The 23,862-nt window shown below is 33.4% G+C and overlaps 1 protein-coding gene across 1 annotated transcript; it reads right to left on the reverse strand.

The window, feature by feature from the left end:
• Positions 1-1,257: 1,257 nt before the first annotated feature.
• Positions 1,258-22,478, reverse strand: LOC132760147 (low-density lipoprotein receptor-related protein 6-like). Its single transcript, XM_060752055.1, has 17 exons — positions 22,446-22,478; positions 22,098-22,137; positions 20,753-20,911; positions 20,079-20,241; positions 19,035-19,169; positions 18,635-18,642; positions 11,725-11,955; positions 11,127-11,298; positions 10,441-10,571; positions 8,894-9,056; positions 7,702-7,823; positions 6,556-6,687; positions 5,627-5,833; positions 5,021-5,191; positions 4,196-4,322; positions 2,132-2,269; positions 1,258-1,537 (listed from the first exon to the last, which is right to left on the reverse strand). Exons 1-17 carry the CDS (start codon positions 22,476-22,478, stop codon positions 1,396-1,398), a joined length of 2,274 nt encoding a protein of 757 aa, XP_060608038.1. The 3' UTR covers positions 1,258-1,395.
• Positions 22,479-23,862: the final 1,384 nt, after the last annotated feature.

Here is a 23,862-nt window from a genome sequence, read left to right on the forward strand (position 1 = left end):
TTGGAATGCCCCGGGGTAGAAAGCCCCAAACCAGCTTTAAACAAAACCCCGCCAAAAAGCAATTTTTTTTCAACTAAATTTGGGGGAAAGCCCCCCCTAGAATTTCTTTTCCCGCCCGAGCATAAAGCAGAGGGATTTTTTTCCTTTTAATTTTTTGGGAAAAAACCCCACGATTGCTTAGCCCGCTTTAGAAAATAAAGCAGAAAATTTTTTTCACTATATTTGGGGAATTCCCCCGGGTTTTAATTTTCTTTTGCCCCTGAAGGGATAAAAAGCAAAATAAAAATTTTTTAAAAACTATATTTTAAAAGGGAAAGCCCCCGCTTGAATTTTTCCCCTTTTGCCCCGTTTTAGCCCTCCAGCCCGAGCAATTTTTTTAAAATATTAATTTTTTTGGGAAGGCCCCCCCTAGAAAATTTCTTAGCCCAGCTGAAAACCAAAAAACAGCCCCGAGCTTTTTTTTTCCAAATTATATTTTTTTGGGAAAGGGCCCCGCTAGAAATTTCTTTGGCCCGCCCGAAATATAAAACAGGGTATTTTTTTTCAAAAAATATTTTTGGAAATGCCCCCGCCTAGATTTGGCCCCAGCCGCCTTTAGCTACCAGCAGAGCATTTTTTTCACTATATTTTTGTTAAAGGCCCCGCCCCAAATTTTCCCTTTAAACCCCGCTGAGGGATAAACCCCAAAAAATTTCTTTTTATTTTTTTTGGGAATGCTCTGCTAGATTTGGTTTTTTCCCAGCCCGAGCTAAAAAAGCAGATCATTGAATTTTCCCCCATAAAAAATTTTAAAAGCCCTTTTTTTTCTTTTGTCAACCCGTTTTTTCTGCTTTAAATTCCCCCCATACAAACTAAGGGTTTTTTTGGTTTTTTTGATAAAACCCAAAAAGTTTAATTCGAGCAAGACAGCAAAGATACTCTCTGTTATGATATAGTGTTTTAGTTGTATTTTTAAATTCAAAGTGTAAATCCAGGTATATAACTTACACCCTTGTATTTAAAATACAATAGCAATTTGAATCTTGCCTACAGCTAATAACAAGCCTGTATAATTTATACATTTACGGAACATGCATGGCACTTTAGAAGTTAGACGCTTAACATATTTCAGAATGTACACTGGTCTTTATTATCCTATAAAGTTTCATTTAAATATCTGTAGTTATGAAAAAATTTGTTCTGTTCTGTTTATTATTTCCTTTTAAGAGAAGAATCACACGCCATTCTCTCCTTTACACTGTTAATAGTAAAAAAAGTTTCAATTCCAGTCAAAACAAACATACATCGTCATATCCGCAGATAAGTACTTAGCCAATCAGCTTTAGCGATTCGGTCATATGTATGTTAATTATTATCAGCCAATAAGCGTCGACGTATTATTTTTAGATTTTATGGTTATTGCTGTTTCAGCCAATCAGTGTACGAGACAGTTTTGTCTTTAGGGATTACGTGTTGCGAGACTGCCGGCAACGGTTCGTTATTATACAACGGGTTGACCATACTTGTAGAGACCGTCTCTTCTGTGATATTGTTTAATCTGAAAATAGGAAAATGATAAATTATGTACACCTAGCAAGAATACCACGGTAATATATCCAGCATTCTTCGTTATTACTGTTTGCATACGAAATGAGAATATACACTTAAAACACACAAATGATAAAGAACTTGTCCTTCGGTGTATTACAATTATTTACTTTGTATTAAATTCGCAATGTCACGTTCAAGTAATTGCTAAAGTATAAAGTACATTACTGGTATACCCAAACCTACAATTAATATATAGACACACATCATGGTAAAAAAGATCAAGTGGACTGAAACAGTTTAAGTTACTTTATACGCTACAGTATGACGAGTGTCAATACCTATGATATAGCTATAATCATGTAACAAATAGTGTAAAACACAACTTTACACTAGTTATAACGTATTACTGGTAGATATGGTGTTATATGTAGATTTATTGCCTTATTCTTCCATTGGGATAATGACATTTAATTATATTCTATATACCCTCATTAGGCTAAGTAGGAAAAGGTGTCCTACGAATGGTTAACGGGTAACCTACATAATTATACTCTTAATTATGGCCCGTGGGTAAACAAATACTTTATTAAGCCATATATACTTAGGTTGAATGTAGCCAGAACTTATTTCAGAATCTCGTCTGCGGTCATCATCTAAATCATCACGAAGATATTTGGGCTCTTTTTGGTACGCTACAGATCCACCGCTTTCTGCAGATCTCCTTCTTCCTTGAATTAATCTAAGATAAACATATAGAATAAATCTTTAAAAGCATTCTCTATCGTATTGTCAGATAAATAAACTAGACCTTAATATAATGACTTTCTCTGTCTCTATACTGTTTTAAGATAATCTTTACGCCTTATTATCTTTTCTCTTTTTAAACAGAAATTGTACTTTCGATTTCGTCACAATGAGGTTTTATAGACATAAAATCAAATTAGTTTTGGTCGTATGGACACCAAAGTAAGAACGTGAGTCCAAATGAAACCTATTTCTGTTTTAATGAAATTTATGAAATGCAGCTAATGTTTTAATATTTTCATAATTTACGTAAAAAATGTGCACCATTCATGTAAAGCATTTGTTTATTCAGCGTATTTCTTCAATGTATTGAATAATGTCACTCAAAATGGCTGCCACTTATGTCAAGGGAGCTAACTAGTGTAAACAAGAACCGGTTGAACCGGTTGATGCTCCCCGAGAAGGTTTTGGACACAGGAAAGTATAAAAAATGAACAAAGGGCAATAACTCCAACATTAGGCAAGGCAGAGTTATGGTTTTTTGCACTGCACTTCTATTCAATGAGACCTATCTACATATACAGTTTCGTGATGATATCTCTTATAGTTTCAGAGTTATGTCCCAGGTAAAATTCAAAGTGTAAAAATGAACATACGGCAATAACTCCAAAATTAAACAAGAATGTGTTTAGGTTCTTAAGCATTGTAGTTCTATTCAATGAGATCTATCTACCAACAAAGTTTCATGTTGATATCTCTTATAGTTTTTGAGTAATGTCCCGGACAAAGTCAAAAAGTAAAAACAAACAAAGGGCAATAACTTCAAAATAAGGCCAGGCAGAGTTATGGTTCTTTAGCACTGCACTTCTTCCAAATAAGACCTATCTACTTACACAGTTTCATGTTGATATCTCTTATAGTTTTAGAGTAATGTCTCGGACAATGTTCAAGTGTAAACATGAACAAAGGGCAATAACTCCAAAATTAGGCCAGGCAGAGTTACGGTTCTTATGCACTGCACTTCTACACAATGAGATATATCTATCTACAAAGTTTTATGTTGATATCTTTTATAGTTTTAGAAAAATGTCCCGGAGAAAGTTCAATGTGTCAAAATAAACAAAGGGCAATTACTCCAAACATAGTTTTATGTTGATATCTCTTATAGTTTTAGAGTTATGTCCCAGACAAAGTTCAAAGTGTAAAAATAAACAAAGGGCAATAATTCAAAAATTAGGCACGGCTGAGTTACGGTTCTTGTGCACTGCACACCTACTCAATGAGATCTTTCTACCTACAAAGTATGATGTTGATACCTCTTATAGTTTTAGAGATATGTCCCGGACAAAGTTCAAAGTGTAAAATAAACAAAGGAAAATAATTCATAAATTAGGCAAGGCAGAATTACGGTTCTTGTGCACTGCATACCACTCCATGAGATCTATCTACCTACAAAGTTTCATGTTAATACCTCTTTTAAGTTTAAAGTTATGTCCCGACAAAGTTCAAAGTGTAAAAATAAACAAAGGGCAATAATTCGAAAATTAAGCAAGGCAGAGTTACGGTTCTTGAGCACTGCACATCTACTCAATGAGATCTATCTACCTACAAAGTTTCATGTTGATACCTTTTGTGGTTTCAAAGTTATGTCCTCGGACAAGAATAGCGGACGGACAGACGGATGTTCTCATAGGACAGTAATTACGTGGCTACTCTATTGTTCTCTCTATTGTTCTTTTCAGCCACACAAAAGAAAATAGCCACATAAAAGCATTACGGAATGAATGACATCAAAGAACCTATTGTCCCTCTAGCCACATAGTTACTGTCCTGTGAGTGCGGACAGACGTACGGACGGAAAAAGCGGCGACTATATGCGCACCCTTCGGGTAGCATAATAAAACAAAGATTTTTATATTACTTGTGAATAAGAACAGCTACAACAACACACAAAACAAACACGAGAACTGCACAAATTATAACCACGAGAAGAACGTCAGTCTTCTTCCACGTGTCTTCTTCTTTCTGTGCTTCTTGAACAGTCTTTTCTAATAAAGCAAAAATATAAAAAGACATCAAAATAAACAATATTTCGATGTCTTGTACAAACATTTACCAATTGAAATGAAATGCTGTTCTTCAAAATATTAGGCGCTCCATTGCAGTTCAAAAGGCTAAATAACATAAAATTTAAAATTCTTATTCTTAACTGGGTCAATTTAAGATAACGAAGACAAAATTACTCAAAATTGAATTGAAAGTCAATCTTTTTGTGAGATTATTTAGCCAAATTCCAGTTAAAAGCGTTCAGGCGCGTTTCATTACAGACCATTCTGCACATATGAGAAAATAACGGAGTGAGTGAATCATTTTTCAAAACTTTGTACACAAGTTATTGATTCATAATTAATAATTAAATGGTGAACAAATCTTGAAAAATATGATAATATACTTGTTTCAATTTTTTAAAAGTAAAGTGTTTCTAGGGAGATAATTAACATGCAAACTGGTAATCTTTTGAAGCAAAAACATGACTTATATTCCAATTCCACCTCTTTAATCTAAAGATTTATCTTCTTTTTCCAATTAGTTGATGAATGAAAATGTCTTGAACATTCATTTTTTCTCATGACAATGTAAATTAAGTAATTGGTATCCAAACTTGTAAATATTTAAATACGAATAAACATTTCCCTTTCATTTATTTATCAGTACTACTCCCCAACCTTAAAGAGGTGCATCTTACTTTCGCAAAATTCAGTAGTATTCTTATGCCAGGATCCACTTCTGGTGCAGAATGTCTTTTCTTCGGTCTTCTGGAAACCATTGTTACATTTAAAATCGCAAGTGTTACCGACTTCGGCCTCACAATCAGTGTCTAGTTCACCATTCTCTATAGTTGGAGAACATCGGATTTCTATGAAGGAAAAAAAACACAGTCAAAAGAGGTGTCATACGATTTTGAAATGTTTGACGGTTTTGGGTTATCATAAAAACAAAGTTGGTCATAAGCACTTTAAAGAAAATTTTAAAGATTCGTGCCATCTTGAGTTAGAGATTTGCTTTTTGTTACATACTTATCATTTATATACTATTGTCATGTATGTACTGCAATTAAATATGTTTAAACTGGAGTTATAGTAAAAATATAAAATCTGACAATTATTTGATGTAGGCATTTTTTTTCAATATTCCATTACAGTTGATAATGAAATACAATCATTAGTTTTCTCTTCGTATATTCCTTTTGATGCCTTACAAATGACGTCACAAACAAGATATGACTCAGATACATCACCGTAAAAAACGAACTTTTGTTAAAGATTTCTATTATTCATGATTTTTATCAAACCTTCACAAAGAGTGCTATTTTCCCGGTCCCATCCATTTTCTGTACACGTCAATGTCGAACTGTCTTTTATAGTAGGCATATAGTATTTAGGACAGGTATATTCGCATGTAGTCTCGTTCAGCCTCGAACATGTTGCCGGAAGTTTTATCTCAATAACGCCAGCTGTGGTATTTACTACTTGCTTAATCATATCGGTGCACTGGTAAACTAAAACGAGACAAAAGCCAAGATTAAACGTGCTCATATTACCATTAGCTACTTTTGAAAAGAAAGTTTTCTCAAATTCTGTAAAGCAAATTCGAGTTCGCAACGTAACCATGAAACTTATTGCAACCACATGGGCCTTTATGTCAAGAGGCCAGTGCTATGTACATAGGGTTGATCTTCCCTTCCTGTTAAACATCAAGTACGTCTCACACATGAATAGGTTTCAGTCTTTCATGAAGTTTGGTGAACTGAAATACACTTTCTTGAGAATTCAAGTCTATCGAATGAACATTGAAATTGATGTAATTGACGAATTACTTAATCAAATGTGTTCATATTCATGTTAGTACATGTATATGAAAAGGGCGACTTTTGAAGTGTCTTGAAAATGAAGTGGCCAAAGGAAAAGTCCTTGAATAATAAATACTAAGTACACTGTAGAATCAAGCATGGATAGTGATTTCTATCAATGGAATTATGAGCTCATTTAGTTTTATCAGTTATGCCATCATTGTTCATACACTCGTTATTAAAAAGAAACATTCAAAACTATACCAGCTGTCAAAATATGACATGCAACAATAGTAAGATATCATAATCTTATTCAAGATTTTTTTGAAGATTTATATATGTATCTAGAAAAAAATCTAAAAATATGAATAAAATTAAACTGCTTCTTCAGAGACAAAGAACGGTTCTACGTCTTTGGACAAAGTACTTACTATCTGAGCAGGTTTTGCCGTCGGGTTTCAAATCAATACCATCATTACAGGCACATGCTCGGCCAGTTGAGGTAGGTAGACAGACAGTACTACAGTCACCAAGACCTCCATTTCCTGCACACCCGCCTCCTACTGAAATATCAAATATTTCAATACTATGCAGCGGTTTCTTATTGATGAAGTATACCCTTTATGTATCTAAATGTTGTTTGTATGTATATTTCTTATGGCAAATAACATTCAATGGACTATCGGCTCATTTGTCGATAAAGGCACAATACGAATAAAATTAATGAAAGGGTGAGCTTGATTTTCTGTCAGAATGTTAACAAGTTCAAGGGCATTTTCAGTCATCATATGCATTTCTGCCTATAACGGCAGCGTTTTCACTCCAGACGCCTGTAACATTCTCAAGAAAAGACACACAGGGTTGATATTTTGCATACACGACCTTAAGTGATGATTATAAGAATGAAATTTATAAAACTGTAATCTAATTGTGGCAAAAAAATCATACATATTATCTTAAATTATTTATTTCCGATAAATCTGCGGGCATACTTGTAGGTGAAAGGTCGACAGAATATTTAAATATTCTGGTCTGAGATTGAATTTTAATTGACCTGGAATAAATAGTTCGGTGTGAAAAACGTATACACATGTATTCATCCCCTAGGGGCTCTTTGGCATAAATTGTGGTGTCCATTTAATAATACCGACTAATGACTTCAAATTCAAACTATTTTTTTTCTACATCACAGCAAATCCTTCCCTATCAGATAGATAACTTGTCTCCAGGTCACTTACATAACGTTAATATTGACATAATACCAGTTGTTTTACATGCCTTTATATATTGCGACATTTAACGGTAGTGTTGTGACATTTAACAGCAAGAGAAAAGGGTGCAACATTTAACGTCATCATAGTGTCATTTAGTGGCAAAATATTTTGAGACATTTAGCGGCGGTTGCGACATTTAGGGGCAAGAGTGCGGCATTTAGCGGCAAGTGCGACAATTAGAGTCGTTGCGACATATATTGACGACACAGACATTTAGGGTCCTTTACGCGTTCAAATGCCGGTCACATTTTTCAACTTTGCATAAACCAAAAAACAAAGCTATAAATATGTTATTGAATCTACCTTTTTGTTTATTCTGGTTGTTACTTTTATACAAACTGAGGGTATCTACTTTTCCAAGACCTATATTGTAACCAACTTCCGTTTTGGTATAAGGTGCTGTTAGACTAACCTGTACCACGTGCCTAAAATATTGAAAAAAAACACTCACACAATAAACCTGAATTATGCCAACAAACTCCAGAATCGTAATCATATATATTTTTTATTTATTCTAAACAATAAAAATAGAATATGTTTCGAGTTTTAGGCATGATTGGTAGTGTCTTTATACGAATAAGCAATCTCATAGACAAAATTATAGATGATGTCAGTGGATGAAGGCGTCCAAAACATTCAACCAATGCCACTAGTTTACTGCATTGTTCGCTACCCAGTCAGTAATATTTTGAAATTTTAGTTTATACAACTTAATTTAGTTCGATTGATTGTGTCATTAGCTATAACACTCTCGAAAGCGTTCCTGGAACCAAGAAGTATTAAATGTAAAGTGTCTTGCTCAAGAAAACAACGGCTTGCCAATCCTTAGATTACTAGTCCGACGCGTTAACCACTCAATCACGCCGCCATATGATATTTTTTTAAATTTTCATTAAACTATAAGCATGACTTTGTCAAGATTGAAAGATGGACAAGTCCATTTAATTTATTTAACGTAGTAAGGGTTAATGAAACTCCTTTTAAGCACGGCAACAAAGCTATAGTAGCAGTAAAATCAGTAGTAATTTCTTCTATCTTTTATCATTTTTTTTAATAAAGCTACTATCATTACATTTTTTAAAAGGCATATTACTATCACTACATATTTTAAAAGGCACATTATGTCTCAGACACGATTTCTTTTCTTTCATTGAAAATGACATACACGAGTTTTGTAACGTTGAAATAATGGTTTTAGAGCATGTTTCGATGCTCATCACCTGACGAAAGTATTGCTGAATGTGAAAATAATAGTAATTCAAGCAGCAAAATGTAAAGAAAGTAGTATTTTGACTATACAAAATACCAAACTATTGTTACTGTACTTATTACTAAAAGTATCAGAAGCAAAAGATGGTTCAGGTAATTCGTCGATGAGTAACTTTTTTGAAACCTTAAATAGAAAGTATTTGATAAATAAAAAATTCAACCTTTCCTGGGGCATAATGCGCCTTTTATGTCGTTAAGAGAAAGAGTGAAAAAGGTGAATTCGTACGATTTTTTGTTTGCTGCATAATACAAGTATTTATCATCCAGTACAATGTCGTTAATTTCATCTCCAATCTTACTATTGTTAACAATTGTTTCACATTCTTCGCCATCTAGATTACATCGCTGAACTGTATCAAGACTGGAGTCACACCAGTACAGGTAGTCATCTGGAAATTTGTGACAAAATTTGGAATTATTTCAAAAATATGCAAGCAGTATGATTAATATCCCATTATGCTATATATCAATTGCTTTTTATGTTTTTTTTGGTTTTTGTTCTTTGCTTCCACTACAATAGTGGGTGTCTCAGATATGCGTGTAGCTTTTCCCAACACAAGACTGTTTTCCTCAGTACCAAAGTTGTCAACATTGTACGACCACTTAAGGTTTTGAATGAATCATTATACATCATTGTGTTTGAAAAAGGTAGATGCTGCGTTTTATCGTGACACATGAGCAAGGTGTAAATATATTAGGTGTTTAAAAATACATCAGTATCATTTAATTTAAAATGCTTTGTGAAACAAAGAAACCGGTCGAACTTTGACTTCCCTGTTGTTTTTTTTGTAAATATTTTTTGATAAGCGTCTGTACTGATTATTGCATAATTTCAACTTTTGAAATCTTTATCATGATTAAATAATTATTTATTTCTATGTCAGACTAATTATCACTTCTGGCGTTAGCATCTTGCGAGTATATACCACTGGCAAATTTGTTCAATATCGTCTTCATTTTAATGCAATTAAGTAACAGAATAACAATATAAAATCTTTATGAATATTTGAAAACAAAAGAACCGGTTGAACCGTGTGATGCTCCCCGAATAGGTTTTGGACCTCTTGTTGTTTCAGAGTTCTGTCCCGGACAAAGTTCAAAATGCAATAATTCCAAACTTAGGCAAGACAGAGTTGTTCTTTGAACTGCTCATCTACCCAATGATACCTATTTACCTACAAAGATTCTTGTTCATATTTCTTATAGTGTCAAAATGCAAATTTGAACAAAATGCAATAACCTCAAAATAAGGCAAGGCAGAGTTACAGTTCTTGCGCACTGCACATCTACCCAATGAGTGTCTTGTTCATATCTATTTTACTTTCAGAACTATGTCCTGGACAATGTTCAAAGTGTTAAAATGGACAAAGGACAATAACTCCAAAATAAGGCAATGCAGAGCTATGTTTTTTTTTTTAAAATGCACTTCTACTTTATGAGATCTTTCTACCTACAAAGTTTTATATTGATATCTCACATGATAGTTTTTAAGTTATGTCCCGGACAACGTTCAAAGTACAAAAATTAACAAAGGGCAATAACTCCAAAATTAGGCAAGGAAGAGTAATGGGTCTTTGGCACTGCACATCTACCCAATGAGATCTATCTACCTTTAAAGTTTCATGTTGATACCTTATGTTGCTATAGAGTTATGTCCCGGACAAGAAAAGCGGACGACGGACAACCGGACGGACGGACAAAGCGACGACTACATGCTCACCCTATGGAAGCATAAAGAGATAAACTACGGCTAGTGTATTAAAACTGACTTACTCTGGTAGTCAATAGCAAGTCCAGCAGGATATTGCACGTGTTCGCCTATTATTATTTTCTCTACATTACTACCGTCCATATTAGCCCTTGCAATGTACGAATCAGAATCGATGGCCGAAAAATACAACCATCTGTAAAAGAAAGTATACAGAAAATCATAAATACGTTTTCTTATATTTAAATATGCTAAATATAATTTCAAGATAAGATAGCGTAGCTATATAATTCTCCGAGCTACTATCTAAATACATTATATAATACATTCCGATATTTTCAGATTATGTTTGTCGTTTTTACTGATGATGTTTTATGATTTGATTTTCTTATTTTTTTCTTTTTTGTGCATTATATGACAAAATGTTATATTCCCTGTATGCAGTCGATCACGTACTGAAGGTTCCATTTAGTGCCGTCCATGCGAACATCTCTGATAATCTACTCATGTGTTGTCCATAATGAAAAATCGTACCTACCATTTCTACCCTATATTTCTATCGTGCCGTCCATTATTTTATGCTTGTACATGTATTTGTGTTTAAAAAAATGTTCAATGTGTTGCCGTCTATACTTGAAAATCTGTTTAATATCATATGTTCATGGCTGACATAACGTGTTCCATGTTTCATAAATAAATTTTAATTATATTAACTATATTTTAAGAAACATAAAAAATGCATTTAATTTACCCCTTTTGTGGGTGGACAGCTATGGCTTGGAGATCCTCCCAGAAGAAATCGTCAATCAACCAAATATTCTCCCCAGATGGTGTTATTACACCAATATGTGCTGAACTGAAGGCCGTGTAGTACAGGTTACCAGTAACAGTATCCTTAGCAAAACGATAGGCGTAAGAAAATCCTGGAATTTAATGATAATCATCTCAATTCTTCAATTTAAAAAGAACATTTTGACGGGGCTTTCATCTGTTTATTTGTTTCCAATCCACCTTTTTACATTTCCTTAGATACCAAAAAGCCATCAGAAAATGGACATATTGTCTCTATGGAGAGAAACAATGTTGAAATACAAACATCAATGTATTAATTAGATTTATAAGAAAACCTTTAAAGTGACTAAAACACTTAGTACTTCAGACCATAGTTTACCATATTCAAAACAATACCCATTTTTCCATATCAATTTGATTTTCCTTTTCAAACATATATATTCATATAATCGTTTACCTTTAATCCATAATACGATATGTTCTTATATTTTGCACAATTGCAACGAACTAATGATATAGCAATTACAATCTTTTTATTAACATATATGCATATGTACCTATATCTGACACAACTTTTCTGTCAGTTCCGTCTTCATTCATTGAATACACTTGGCCGTCAAAGAATTCGGACCAAATCAGCTTATTGTTCTCGGCGTCATACAGTACACCCATCAAATATCCGGAGTCGCCTAAAGGTATAGCGTTGATTTCGTTTGTCAGCAAATCGATTTGAAATATAAGGTCCACCGTCCAATCGGCTACCAGTAAAAAGTTATCTCTGACCACCTCTGAAATAACAACGGATAGCAAATCGTTTGGCTCAATTATGGGGTACGTAATCTCAGTGCCAGAAAGGACTTATGGACCCTCATTAGCCATAGACTACCTACCTTCAGCTTGGGCTCAATTAATCTGCTTTGTGGGCTGACTTCATAATTTAATATTTCAATACAATAGGATTCCTTCTTAACACCATCCCGGAATTAAGATCGCCCCGTCAATGGTTGCATGATCCAGATATAAGACCACCTCGCTTATCCACTTTTAAGACCACCCGATTCAGTCCAAATTTTTGTTTTGTTCTTTATTTGAGACCACTGATTTAAATTCAACACCTACCTAGATCTTAAATTTGTTGTAATGTTCTTACTATCTGCTTGAATGCTTTAAGGGATAACACTTAATTTCACAAGGTATCAAAACACCTTATATGATTGGGATATTGTGTGAAATAAGTTGAGAAAGTAAATTTTAGAGTGGTTGAATTTTGCTTTAAGCTTATTGATTATGCGAAGAATTAATTTCTTATTTGATGGGTGAATTATGTACATTATATAATAATTAATATTGAAATCAGACCAAATAGAATTTGATAATAAATTTCTTTCTTCCCATCAGGAATGTCAGACATAATCCCCTTCGGACAAAATCCCCTTCACCTACCCGGACAAAATCCCCTTCATGGGTGGACATAATCCCCTTCATTTTTTTGTAAGGCTGGACAAAATCCCCTTCACTACCCGGACAAAATCCCCTTGTTTCATAGGTTTCTAATGTATTATTATGCTCCATAAAAATTGATGAATAATGTATTATTATACTCCCTAAAAATTGATGAATAATGAACTTTTGTTTTTTTTATTTATAATTATGTATCAATAGTTACCTTTATTTAGTTTAGAAGTTTTCATTAAAATTATGGTAAATTATCAACTGCATAACACATATTTGATTAGGCAATTTCTTTAATAGTTTTAAATTGATTAGTATGAAAAACATTTTTATTAGCCAATAATTGTTTCATTGATTGTATAAGTTGATAATTCTAATTGATAGATACTATCCATTGTTACAATTTCTATTGATGAAAGAGTGATAATTTAATCAAACCAATATCACTGCACTACTTGATTGATTGTTATGAATGCTTTAACAAAGCAATTTTAATGTGATTTAAATGTTGCTAATTGAATGTGCTTTTCTGCTGAAATATTTTCTACTCATTTATACATTAAGATATTTACTACACAGCATAATGCAGTATGTGGCTCTCATACCCACTTAAAAAAACGAAAATTCCTCTGAGGGGGATTTTGTCCTAGGTAGCAATTTTATGAAGGGGATTTTGTCCACTTCAAAATTTTACACATGAAGGGGATTATGTCCACCCATGAAGGGGATTATGTCCGGATATACAAAAATACATGAAGGGGATTTTGTCCGAAGGGGATTATGTCCGTACACCTCCCATCAGACGTTAAATTATAACATACTTTAATATTGTATTTGTAGGTTAAGATACATATTGTTTGTTCATATAAAATGAGTAAAATAGATCATGGTCAAAAAGTGTGTAAGCAATGATAAGAATATTCACAATTATGACCACCCCGCAATTAAGACCACTTTGGTCCCGTCCCGATGGTAATCTTAATTGAGGGTTTTTCCTTCGTCTTTAAAAGTTGACTAAATTCATTATGCTTTATTTCGTTCGTTTAACACATCCTCCTGGTCATCGCTCCAGACACGGGCAGTTTATTTTGAAATTTCATCAGTAATTGCAGCCAGGGGAGAGAACTAGATCATTACGTTTTCCCTAAGTCTATAAAGGATACTCGCCCCTGGGAAAAAATAATAAGCGGGTGATATTCATTTCGAAATAACCCCATGTGAAATATCATTCTTAAAACATCGCAGGACCACTGTAAGCATACTAGCATTTTCTTTATAATATAAAATTGTGTAAATAGGTATGTACAAACCTGTTTTGCAACTTTTCTGGTCAGTGTCTAGTTTATACCCAAGTTGGCATTCACAAACTTTTGTCATTGCGTCGTTTTCGTATTTAGTAATACATACTTGTGAACACCCGCCATTTTGACGCAAACAGGGACCTGTTGAAATAGTAAATAATAAACTGAATCCATAAAGATCAGTAATAGAAGACATCATCAGACCTCTCTTTTAAAGCCTAAAATCATTAGATTTGGTGTCCCTGAAACGGCGGATGGACTCTCATTGAGCATAGACTACCTACGAACCAGTCTACAAAAACTGTTATGCGCATGTCCGCTTCAAAATACGACTTGATTTAAACGGAAAAAAATATCGATCTGTAAAAGGAAAAATCGGAAATATATTAAACACTACAAACACTGGGTTCATTCCATTTTTAATCCTTTTATTAAACCGTAAAAATTAATAATTATTTTCTGCATAATGTTCAACAACAAACACCATAGCTACAATATCACCAAACAATATTACCGAGTTAACCATATACCGAATTATTTGCTGCTCCTTCAACTTAAGAACTCATCGCCGATTATTACTAATTACAGCTTATCTGGAGACAGGCGGAAATAGCCGATGCATTGATATTGTTCGCAGATGCAATTCGACCCATCAGAAATTCTTACTTTCCCGCCATTTAAAAATAATAAACAAATCTTCCACAGCTGCAAAACGACCTCTCACATGCTTCTTTTTACAGAATTAAACTTAAACTCTTTAATTTTCAGTATAAAACAATAAAAAATAGCATTACATCATAATATTACACTTGTTAAAACTATATTCACAAATCTTATATGTAACTCGACTTTCAAAAAGCGTCAAGTATGCATTTTTGGAAGACATAAATGCGTTTTTTGGGGTTTTTTTATTAAGTGTGTTTAAGTTATTAAGGTTTTTAAGTGTTTTAAGTTGGTATTTTCCTAAACCATTTTCAAGTAGTTTTTAATAGTACTAAATACAACAACTACAATTGATAACGTATGGGCGACTTGTTACAACCGCCATACAACTTCATAACGCCCACCAACTTTTAACCCTTTATTTTGACTTACGATCACTATCTAGCTTTGTCAATTTCATTTGCAACGACAAATGTACTTAAAATAGATCGTAATCACTACAACAGGTCATTAACGCTGATAAAACTAGAAATGTGTCCATAGGACCACGGATGCCCCCACACACCCAAACTGTTTCTGTCAATCTTAAGACTCTAAGTCAAATATTTTTTTGGACTACATGTGCCACAAGTTGAAATCTAAAAAATCAACAAAGGGCCATAATTCTGTTAAATTTGGTTTGCAGCAAAAATTCCTTCCTTTACTACCATCTACACATTAAGGTTGTTAATCCCTGGAAGTTTAAGCAAAATCTGCCATCCGGTTTAAGAGGAGTTGCGTTCACAAAATTTCTAACATAGTATATAATGAGAAAATCAACAAAGGGCCATAATTCTGTTAAATTTGGTTGCAGCAAAAATTCCTTCCTTTACTGCCATCTACACATTAATGTTGTTCATCCCTGGAAGTTTAAGCAAAATCTGCCATCCGGTTTAAGAGGAGTTGCATTCACAAAATTTCTACATAGTATATAGTGAAAAATCAACAAAGGGCCATAATTCTCTGTTTAATTTGGTCGCAGCAAAAATTCCTTCCTTTACTACCATCTACACTTTAAGGTTGTTCATCCTGTAAGTTTTAAGCAAAATCTGCCATCCGGTTTAAGAGGAGTTGCGTTCACAAAATTTCCACATAGTATATAGTCAAAAAATCAACAAAGGGCCATAATTCTGTTAAATTTGGTCGCAGCAAAAATTCCTTCCTTTACTACCATCTACACATTAAGGTTGTTTATCCCTGTAAGTTTAAGCAAAATCTGCCATCCGGTTTAAGAGGAGTTGCGTTCACAAAATTTCTACATAGTATCCTAGTAAAAAAATCAACAAAGGGCCATAATTCTGTTAAAATTTGGTCGCAGGCGAAATTCCTTCATTTACTACCATCTACACATTAAGGTTGATCATCCCTGTAAGTTTAAGCAAAATCTGCTATCCGGTTTAAGAGGAGTTGCGTTCACAAGATTTCGGGACGTACGGACGGACGGACTGACTGACTGACTGACGGATTGACGGACGGACGGACAAGTGCAACGCTATATGCTTCTCTCCACATTGTGGGGCATAAAAATAAGCAATAGACCAGCGCCACTCAGAACATTATCAATAGAAATCATGCAACATTTTAAATTCTTGGACCTGATACACTGACTGTTATTATTATAATTGTTGTTTATTTGCTGTTTTTTGGTTAACAGCCTCTAACCACTTACCTTGTTTTCGTTCAGGCGTTTTGCAATTTCTCGTCAAGCACTTTTATGTCTATGATTTCGTGGTTTTCTGTATCAAAAAAGCCATGTTCCAATAAGTTGTCTTTCCTCGTAGTTGTACGATCCAATAGCATTTGATACCCTGGGTCAGTGTACACCCATGATATATATTTCTAAACACAAAAAAGGTATATACGTCGTATTTGAATTGTCGGGAAGTGTATTACTGTATAAGTGGATATTTCCTAGTGTCGAAAAGTAGCGAATTAAACATTTCAGAAATTACCGCGCGAATCGTGCAATGACAGGTTGCTTGATATTTACGCTTGAGGAAATTTTAGCGATTTTCATCAATTCGTGAAATTCGCTAATATAGACTCTCTGTGCGATATTATTTATCACGAAGAAATTTCGCCTCGTCTAAGTATCGAACAAGAGACCCCTGTCACTCTGAGAAAAAAACCTGTATAAAAAAAAACAACATCGCCTAGCAGCAACACTTTTTACATTGGGCTAAGCACAATTCGGTAATATAACAAAAATTACCCCATAAAACAAACATAATTTTATTCATTTGACAAATGCACCTTTTAAATATTAAATATCATTTATACAATTTTCATTTAACAAACAAATTAATAAATATACAAGCATATAAGAAGTATTATAACATATTAATATTAAGCACTTACATTATAATGAAGAATTAGATTTGCACTGTCTTCTAGACTAACAAAGTATCTTTCAAGAGTTTCTGACCCGTTGAAAGGGACGCTATACACTGACCCTCTGCTTGGTGCCAAAAAGTAGAAACTGCAAAAGTAGAAGGTCAACGTAGGTAAAGATATAAATAATTGACTTAATAATAGGCTGAAAGTGGATTGTTCTGCAATGGGCACATTTGCCAGAAATGTTTTAAAGATCATGTACCACAATATTTTATGGTTTTAAATCATAAATATGATGCTCAAATTAAGTTTTATCAATATTGTAGGTTCCAAAAAGCATTATTTATAAAGATATTACCGAATTTAACATTTCATGTAAATAAAGGGAGGTAATAAAACATTTTATTTTCTATAAAGTTTACGTCAAAGTTTACAATTAATTTTACAACTTTAACACAACATACAGGATCTTTAAATATTGGTTAACACAATACAAATAAATCATTTGGATACTCTTGTAAAATATGACTTTAAATGTTGGTACATTATTAAGTGATTAAGTATGACCATATGTAAAACAAATAATAAAACTTTTGTTCCAGAACCATTTGAGCCGTGTCATGACAAAACCAACATAGTGGGTTTGCGACCAGCATGGATCCAGACCAGCCTGCGCATCCGCGCAGTCTGATCAGGATACATGCTGTTCGCTTACAAACCCTATTACAAGTAGAGGAAACTGATAGCGAACAGCATGGATCCTGATCAGACTGCGCGGATGCGCAGGCTGGTCTGGATCCATGCTGGTCGCAAACCCACTATGTTGGTTTTGTCGTGACGCGGCTTATTTATTATCTGCTATACGTATAATTATATGTAACATCGGATGTTCATCTCATACTTGCCAACAACGTCCATGTATAATTCGTCTATGGTTTATTGTTATGTTTGATCCTAAATACGATTAACATAATTATATATTGTATTACGGAACTTTCATTATAGACCAATGCACTTCATAGACATGACCCTTTAATCAAAATTCAATTTCGTTAAAGATTCGCGACAGAACTTTATCAAAGCGTTCCATCAAAACAGTGTTATTACCAAAGAAAACCTCAGACATGTCATTGACTTTATTTCTTTATCATTGGATGCTATTTATAGTATTCTAAGCATGTGGTTTTACTAATTCAATTATATTATTTATTTCAGAATCTGTCAGTGCTTTTCTACATTTTCGTAACTTTATATTCCATGTGTTCGTTTGACGTTGCATTTTTGTTTTCAGCCTTTTTCAAAATCCATGGTGCTGACAAGTCTTGCGTTCTTTTTTAAAAATCAAAAATAAACTGCCAAACATTATGTTCTACCATAGCTCTAGCCTTAACTATAAATTGTAAGGACAGTAAACTTAATATGTCTTCTTCTAACTATTTGATATATTCTATATAACTATTCGTTATATTTGTCAACTTTTAATGTTCACATAATTATTGTAGCAATTATTTCAAGAGCATTTAGCATAGTTTTCACTCTGTAATGAGCATACTGACATCACATGGTATCCATAATTGCTTACACCTAAGGCTCAATTGGATCAATATAGAATCACGGGCATTTTGTAAAATAACAGTTACATTACCTCGATGTAAAACAAAGTATAAGGACAGCTTACGTTCACACCTGTCCAAGACAAGCCAAAGAATAATTTATTCAAGTCAACAAATGGTATAGCACTTTACAAATGTATGTTTGTGATTTGTGGGAATCACTTAATTCAAGTAATAGAGTGTCTGAAAGTGTAACAAAATCAAACTGCAACTACATAGTGTAAGTTTGGACAAAAATAACTTCATTGATTGTTAATTCTTTAAATGAGACACCCTTTGAGAGCAACATATCAATCTTTATATGCAAATCGCTGTATAGGATCAGTTATATCTGAAAATGAAAGACAGTGTACAATGTCATATATATAATTCCTCTTAGCAATGTCTTAACTAGCATTCTGATGTCAACACTGAAAGTAAATTATTGACCAAAAATAAGGACCAGTGTAATATAAATAAACTTACACTTGATTTTCTTGGTCAATTGTAAGTGCGCCTATGTCAATAAAACCGCTGACTACATCAAACAGCTGAGTGCCATCCATATTCATTGTTTGAATAGACATTGCTCCATCCTCACCTGCTACCCATGCCAACTTTCTGGTGGTTTAAATATTGCAGAAACAATGACAAAATATATAAATATCGAAATAAGTAAATTCTAGGAACATGCATTAAAGTGTCCAGCTTTATTTGTCATCCAATGAAAATACTGTATTTCTTAAAATTTATATGTGTTAATTTTCATAAAAGAATAAATGTCGGTTCATTCAAGGTCGCCTTCTATTTGTTGTAGCGCTTCAAAGAACCGCGTTCGTTAAAATAGTTTTTACGTTATAAAGTGAATATTAATCAAGACACAAAGTACGTTAGTATTCAACATGGCTCCCCTCGAAGTTTCTAATTTCCTTAGAACAGAATGGATGAACACTAACATATACATAGATATGCTTTTCTTATCTCAATATACATAGATATGCTTTTCTTATCTCAATAAACATAGATATGCTTTTCTTATCTCAATATACATAGATATGCTTTTCTTATCTCAATATGAAGAGAATTGGATTTATCAACTAAATGATGCTCATTTGAATCCCGGGCGAGGCGCAAATCTGCCCCTGACATTGGGTGTAAGGTCTTTTGTCGTTCACACCTGATTCAAAAATAATACATGTATGTAGGATTAGTAGCCGGTCTGTTATGGAACAAACGGTAGTAACTGGTTAGTTTTTCCAGAAAATGCAGTAGGTGAACCGCCCATCGAGATACGACCAAAATATTTTTGAAGTCGCCGTAAGGAAAAAAAAAACAACAAAGGAAACCGGGAAAAAAACTATTTCGAATAATGGTATCAATGGGTCAATAAACAATGAATGACATATTTTAATTATCTATTTATTCACGTCCCTTTCTTTATCTTTTAGTAGAAAGATATGAAAATTGTCATCGTTAACTGAAATCAAAATGACTAGGTAATTTAAAGATGCATATATAACAGTAGTGTACCTTTGGGCTTGCAGTACTAGAATGTTCCTCGGTTTAACCAGGGTAACACCGTCTGTGTTGACTTTTGTAACTATTTTATCGTTCACGTTGATCATAAAGATGTTTCCAGTATCACTTTCACACCAATATAGATTACCAGCATCTACTGCATCGTATGCAATACCTGGGCAAACAGAAAGAAACGGGTACAGTACAATATGTAATAATGGTAACGTTTAATTGGGAAAAGTGTATTGGTTACTACATTTTGTAACGGTTGTGTTGAATTCCAGATAAACCAACAATTTTAATTGTAATGATTGTTTTTCCAAACATTACCATATCAGCAGATGCAAGTTGCGATTAATAAGCAGTAATAATTCTTTGACATGAAAAAGAGTCGTAATATATGATAAGTATATGTACCCACGGGCTTCCGTGGCCAAATTCTTAAAGTCCTTGAGTTCCAACCACTTGCCCCTCACCGCTGTGGGTTTGTCTCGCGCCAAAGACGTTTGATTATTTCATGTGAGGAAGTTATCCAGCTAGCTTACGGAACATCAGAGGCTTCCGTTGTCGTCTTCCTCCACCAGTAAAGCTGGACAGTCACCCTATGACCTCTATCTACTATCTTCGCTCGACGTAAAACCTAACCATAATAAAAGCAGTTCTGCTATAAAAGAAATGATAGTTACCACTAATTGTCCCGCCTGCTGACGTTATGAGTTCTTTAGCCTCGTTTTCAATCGGCAGAAGAAGTTGTCTTGCATATATTTTGTTGTCCATATTAACATAATAGGCAATGGTTTGTTTCATATCTAAATCAAACAATTTGATCTTGTCCCCCGGTGAAGCTGTAAAAAAGTATTCTACCCTTACAAAATGATATTCTATGAACAATATAATATCTTTAAAGGCACATATACATTTTTTACTTCTTAAGAAATGGCATACATGAATTGGACCATGTTTGAAGAATGGTTTTAGAGAATGTTAAATGCTTGTTACCTGAACAAAGTAGCGATAAACGTGAAATAATTTGTCATGAAAGTAGCAACATGTAAACAAAGCAGTATTTTGACTTCCATACAAAATACTAATTCACTTTAACTGTACTTATTGCCAAGAAAGTAACAATTGAAAAAGATGGTCGAGGTAATTTGCCAATGAGTAAGTTTTTGTGTACTATAAGTACAGCAAAAATAAAAGCTTTTAAGAAATAAGAATAAAAGCATTTCTGAGGCATAATGGGCCATACATATGACACAATATGATGTAAAATTGTTTGCGTATCATAAACATAAGTAACATTTAAATATACATATGAAATCATATACATTGTATATGATATTTTTGTTCAAATAAAAACTAAAAAATGCAACGAAATGTTGATTTCTTTTATAGATTGGTAGAGGTTTATTCAGTGAAGAGTGACCCAATCTGGCTGAGGGGCTGCCTTTTAAGGTTTGGGCATCATACTTGCAGCCATACTTTATCCCACATGACCATAAGAGGCGACCATATCGGAGTCTACTGTATGCATCTCTTAACTATAGCAGGTGAGATAGTTTTACACCTGGTGTTTGTAACACCACATGTTAGCCAAAATCATCTTTCCTGTTTGGGCGCCATATGATCTTAAATGCTATGGCGTGCCGTAAAGCCAAACAAAACAAACAATCAGTGAAGAACTGTTCATTTTATATGAAGCATAAACATAGTACAACAAGCTACGTCATCAACCTTAACCTGTTGGCGGCAACTAAATCAAATTTATTCATGCGACCAGTGCAGATCTTTGTCTGTACATCCGTGATCATGGCTGCAATGTTCGCTATTCAGCCGGTACAAAGTATTTTTGGAACTATTTCCTAAAAATGACGAATAGTTATGTTTGATTCAAAACACCAAAGAGCCGGTGTGGTGAAGGTATGGCTTTGTTTTAGACAGTATTATTCATTTATTGGGGACATGGTAATGATTTTGCATCGATTTTTTATATCTATTTTATATTCTAGAATATAAATACGACTTAAATACCTGGCTCAAGTGTAGGATCTTGACGTTTCTTCCTCTTTTCCTGTTAACAAAAAAACAGTCAGGTTTATAATTCTAACGAAAGGAAAAATAGGTGTTACATTGTGTTATATTTATCTTTATCTTACATGTTATCAAATATAACAAATGGACTTTTAGCGTCTGCACCACGTGATGTTCTATTATGAATGCTTATTGGATCCAATCTAATGAATTTAGTTTCGCTTTCATTTTCCAGAGACCAAAGAATTAATATATCATATGCTATCACATCCCAGCTATCTATGTTTTCATTTTCAGAGTCCAAAACATCTATATCAAATGCATATCATACATTGTACTCCAACTAGCCTCGTTTTCATTTTCAGAGTCCAAAAAGTCCATACTTAATCCTTATTGTAGTTAAAGTAACAAAAATTGTGATGTGAAATCGGTTATTCAAATTATATTGTTGAAAACAATAATGATTCTGTTAGACTCAAATACAGCTGCAAAACCAATATCAGACTCGGTCAACGCATCTTCCAAAAATCCATATCAAATCCTTATTGTACTTAAAGTAACAAAGTTTTGTCAAACTGTCATAAATTGTGATGTGAAATAAAGAGGGTAATATATATTGTTGTTGAGAACAATAACGATTATATTGGCCTCATACACAGCTGCACTCGTCTAACACATCTTCCAATATAGGTTTAACAATTGTGTACTCCTCCAATAGAATTCAGTATTGTACTGAACAAAGTATAATACCCTCATAATATCATACATGGACAAAGTAAAAAATGTTTTCTTGATAGTTTCATGCAATACATGTACGAGTATTTGTATAGAAAAAAATAAATTTATAATTATTACTTTCTTTTATTACATAACGCAAGTGCAGTTATCTTTCATATAAGTAGACACACATATACTTTCATGAACTAAAGTCTATAAAGTATAGATGCAAAGTGCATCACGTGCAGAAAAGAAACCAAAGCAAACATTTCGTAAAATGTATTCGAATGCAAATCATTCAAATTTCAACATATTGCCATAAAATTTTAATAATTTAATGTTTGATTAAATTTCTTATCTACTGAACTTACATTGCTGGCTGTCACGACGGTGAAGATGCAAACTGGCTCGAAATAGAATGCAGCCAGCGATCGAATGTCTATATAACAAATATGGGTTGCACTTGCAAACACTAGCGCTTTATGTAACCCTACGTTAGTTTCTGAAGAATAAAGATATAAAAGATTCACAAATCAACAGTTTATGAATACATGTACATGTTTCGATTAATAAAGCTTCTTCAGATGAAGAAATAAAAAACAAACACAATGTTATTTTGTTGTAAACTGTGTAATTACATTTAAAAGAAGTATTTTCCCGTTTGGATGGGTTAATCTTTTACTTAAGTTATTAAAATGATTCAATTAATAACACCAACATCACCATCAACATCATCAATGTTCTTTATCAACAATGTTTGCAAATGCAATGCGTATGAATGATTTCAGAACATTTCAATATTATATGTTATGACAAAATGTAACAAAATGCACGTAACAATCTTATTAGAATCCTCGTACTTGTACTTGTACCTGTTTTATTCCAGGAGAAATATATTGTGTATAGTGTAATGATTTAGACATTGCCGACGAATATCATTCTACTTGCATGCAAAAATGATAAAATGAAATTTAAAAAAAAAATGTTAAAATTGTGTATAGTGTAATGATTTAGATATTGCCGACGAATATCATTCTACTTGCATGCA

Source organism: Ruditapes philippinarum, unplaced genomic scaffold (genome assembly GCF_026571515.1).
Source record: "Ruditapes philippinarum isolate M1 unplaced genomic scaffold, ASM2657151v2 ctg4118_1_1_1_1, whole genome shotgun sequence".
NCBI lineage: Eukaryota > Metazoa > Mollusca > Bivalvia > Venerida > Veneridae > Ruditapes > Ruditapes philippinarum.